Source organism: Gekko japonicus, unplaced genomic scaffold (genome assembly GCF_001447785.1).
Source record: "Gekko japonicus isolate JY-2015 unplaced genomic scaffold, Gekko_japonicus_V1.1 scaffold7045, whole genome shotgun sequence".
NCBI lineage: Eukaryota > Metazoa > Chordata > Lepidosauria > Squamata > Gekkonidae > Gekko > Gekko japonicus.
In genome coordinates, this window is record NW_015176656.1 from 6596 (window position 1) to 10634 (window position 4039).

General features: G+C 48.1%; 1 protein-coding gene across 1 annotated transcript in view; it reads right to left on the reverse strand.

Moving 5' to 3' along the window:
• The window catches only part of TNFSF13B (tumor necrosis factor superfamily member 13b), a gene marked incomplete at its 3' end in the record, with an annotated part of 8928 nt that extends 6495 nt beyond the window's left edge, over positions 1–2433 (reverse strand). The window contains exons 1-2 of the mRNA XM_015427546.1: positions 2113–2433; positions 1934–2024 (exon numbers count right to left, since the gene is read on the reverse strand). Coding sequence (XP_015283032.1) covers positions 1934–2024; positions 2113–2433 — 412 coding nt within the window. The remainder of the gene's footprint in view (positions 1–1933; positions 2025–2112) is intronic.
• Positions 2434–4039: the final 1606 nt, after the last annotated feature.

Consider the following 4039-nt stretch of genomic DNA (forward strand, 5'->3'; position numbering starts at 1 on the left):
ACATCTCCAGCAATCCCCCCTTTACTAGCCCAGTCCTGCTATATACCGCCTAGGTCAGTGGTGGCGAACCTATGGCACGGGTGCCAGAGGTGGCACTCAGAGCCCTCTCTGTGGACCCTCTCTGTGGGCACGCGTGCCATCGCCCCAGCCAGGCCCAGACCATTATTAAAGTGTCGAATTCTCTGCCAAATAATTTTAAGTCAGTGAAAGCATTTGGGATTGCTTTCCTTACTTTGTTTGGATCATCTTAAGTTAATGTACGGGTTGTTTGTTCTAAAATAAAACCTCAGCATTCAGGTCATATTGCCGTGTTGGCACTTTGCGATAAATAAGTGGGTTTTGGGTCGCAGTTTGGGCACGCGGTCTCTGAAAGGTTCGCCATCACTGGCCTAGGTCATGGTGAGTCTTTCAAAAGCATTCCAATGAGCCTTTGGGAAACATACTCGGAGCCTCCCCCTTTAAAGACAGTTAATTTAATCAACTGTAATTTAACCGCCCCCGTAAAAATTTAAATGCCCTCGAACAAAAAGAGTCCTGGCTATGGGCCTGCCACTGAGTCATGACCAGGGGTCATTTCGTAGGAAAAGAGGTGCCGGAGCTCATTAGCATAACTCATTAGCATAACTTGTTTGCATGTTCCACACCCCCTGACATCACCAGACGTGTGTCAGAAGGCAACACCCACCGCTCAGGCTCCACTGGACTGTTTTGGATTGCTAGCTTTTTTGGGGGGGGGGAAGGGCAGACCTGTCCCCGCAGAGGAGGGAGAGCTTGTACCTGAATAAAACTTGGTCTTAAAGGTGCCACTGGACTGTTTTGGACCTGTCGGCTGGGGGAGGGGGCTCCGCAACTTTCCTGGCTGCTTCTCACTCTGCCTGAGGGCTGCTGGGAGCAGGGGGTGGGGCTTGTTGCATGTGCCCGCCCCCTGGGCTCTTTACTGCCGGAACTCCACTCCTGTGCGCTCCTGCAGGAAATGACCCCTGGTCATGACCCCTCCCCCACCTTGAACTTGTGCTGCCCCAAGCAGTGATTGGGCTGGAGAACCAGCCCTGAATTGCTTTCTTAAAATGCAGCTGTTGGAAGCAGAAGGGGGTTACGGCAGAACGATGCAACAGGAAATTGGGATTCAGGCCAGACAAGCCAGATGCAGGTCTTGTTCCCCAGAAACGGTACAGACTGTTTTTCTGCTGACATGCTGATCAGCACCGGCTTCGCGTGCATCGATTCATTAGGCTCTTTATTTGAACAGATGAGCCGACGCGGAGTGCGCTCAGTCTACAGATTTCAGCAGATCCTTTGACATGAGTGAAGAGAAACCCTCTCCGTTCCTTGGAACTTAATTTTTGCCATTCTCTTCATGTGTACTTTAGTCGTTGGTTCACTTTTTTTTGCAAAGGAAACAGCCTTGCTGAACAATAAGATTTCAAGTTTTTCACACTGAGAAAATAAACAAGTCAGGACAGATGGCTGTCGCTATGCCGGGGCCAGGGAATAAAAGGAGCAAACGGGTTAGCTTTGGCAGATTGTGTTTTGAGATTTTGGGGATCCTCAGCACAATTGCAGGGAACCAGATTCTTCAATCTCATGGGACATGAGATTTCTGATATATCTTTCAACATCCTTATTTGGATGGAAAGGAGGGATTAAAAATGTTTTAAATAAAATGATCCCCTCTGAGTCCTTACCAGTCAGGCCCGTAGCTATGGTGGGGGTCTTGGGGGGCTCTGCTCCCTTTCTTAAAGTCACAGCCCCACAAGAATTTCTCCTATAAATGCTTTTTTCAATCAAATCTCTCACTCACAACTTTAATGCCAGCAGCTCACAAAGTAGAGTTTCTGCTCACAAGACTCCACAGCTTAGAGGGAGCATTGCCCACAAGCCACAAAATCCTGGCTACGGGCCTGTTCCCGGGATTTATTCAAGCATTACTCACCTGCTTCGCCGACATGTGATGGAGACCTTTTCCTTCTGTTTCTGCTCCACATTATCTCTGGACTGTTTTGATGCAAGCCAGATGAGATCCCCTGGCCAACAACACAGGCACACGATTACAAGTTATTCACATCATCCCCAGATAAAGGAAACCATTTCCTGGAGGCTTCAACGACTCACCTGGTGAGAAGCTGCTTCGACCACCTTCAAGCGGGGAATGAGGTCCCTGGGCTCTTGGATCCGGTCCAGAGTCCCCAGCGACATGGGGAACGAGGTCCTTGACTGGACCCTGCAGTTCAACTTGCTGCTCAGAAGGGCAAGTTCTGCTTTTAACGCAATAACATGGTAAAGAGAGACAGCTGTCAAGCACGATGATGCAAGTGTCACAAACCCCAGAGAGATCAGCAAGAGCATCCCCCGGTGATCCAAGCCGTTCCCAGGAGGAGGAGGAGGGGAGCAGGAAGTATGGCCTTTTCCTCGAGCACAGCTCATCGATTTCATGACACCTCCTTTAGCAAAGCCAGGTGGGAGACTTCAGAGCTGCTTCTCCTTCTGGGGAGGAATATCTTTCGCCTCTTGCATCCAAGATGTAGTGGCCCCAAATTGCCCACAGCACACAATTTCCTGTCATGTGGGTCTCCTGCTGCGAACATTGCAGGCCATGTACATCATTTCTGCTCTGTGGCTTGACGAGGATCGCTGTCTCTTGTGGTTCCGTCACCCGCCTTCCTCATTTCAATTTCAGTTCGTTTTATGCCATTTTGACCTTGCTGCTGGTTCGGCTATGTGGCTAGGCTCCCTTTCTTTCCTTTCTCTTCCCTCCCCCTCTTCTCCTCCCCCCCCCCCCCCCCACGCGCGAAGTCGAGCCGTTGACTGTTCGTGTGACAGGTGTAGGATCGTGCAGAGAAACTTCATTGTGAATTTGACTTTACATGGAAACTCCACAGCTTCTCCCAATAATACAGTAGTTTCAGGAAATTCTGTTGCAATTACAGAAATGGATGCAGGCTTCAAGTGTGGAAAGATAGGCCTGGAGAGACAGAAATTTGACTGGGTTCCATTTGAACCATTTTTTAACCACTTGCTACAGGCTCAGCCAGATTCCTTCTGACCATTATGTACTGCAGTATGGTTCAGTTAGACCAGCTGGCCTTGCCTGCTTCAAAGTATTTTCTTCCTCTTCTAAATATTTCAGATTAGAGAGTGTGTCCTTTGAAATAGACTACCTTTCTGTTTTACATATGTGGGAGCATTTATTTATTTACTTTATAGCCTGTCTTTGTTTCTGAGTTTTAAGATGAATTACAGAATATAAAATGATGCAATCAGTTGCCATAGGACTGGCAATGGACAATACAATAGGACTAGGATTACAGAGTTAGAAACAATGTGACTAACAAACTATCTGTCACCAAATATACTGTAAACAGCAGAAAGTGGAATTACAAAAGTAGAAGACAATACAGTAAAAGTAAGATAATCCATTAAAAAAAAAGATCCTCCTATTCAAAGACGACAACCTGGGCTGCGCATTTTGAACAGCTTTGAATTCTGATTGCGCTCTAAGGCGGCAGACTGAGTGGGAACCCCACGGCAATACTGTCAGTCTCTTCTACATGCCAAACATGCCATGGCTTCGATATTTTCATTTACCTAGATGAGAACATAATTGGAGCCCTGCTGGATCAAACCAGTGGTCCATCCGGTCCAGCATCCTGTGGCCAACCAGTTACTCTAGAGGGCCAATAACAGGGCTTAGAGGCCAAGTGAAGATCTTCCCCCAATGTTACCTCCTAGCACTGGTATTCAGAAGTTTACTGCCAACCAGTACAATGGCCAACCAGTTATTCTAGAGGGCCAATAACACGGAGGAGAAGGAAGAGGAAACTGGATTTATACCCCACCCTTCACTCGGAGTCTCAGAGCGGCTTACAAACTCCTTCCCCTTCCCCTCCCTACAACAGACACCCTGAGAGATAGGTGGGGCTGACAGAGCTCTGACAGAAACTGCTCTTTTCAAGAACAGCTCTGACAGAACTATGGATTGCCCAAGGTCATCCAGCAGCCGTGAGTGGAGGAGTGGCAAATCAAACTCAGTTCTCCCAGA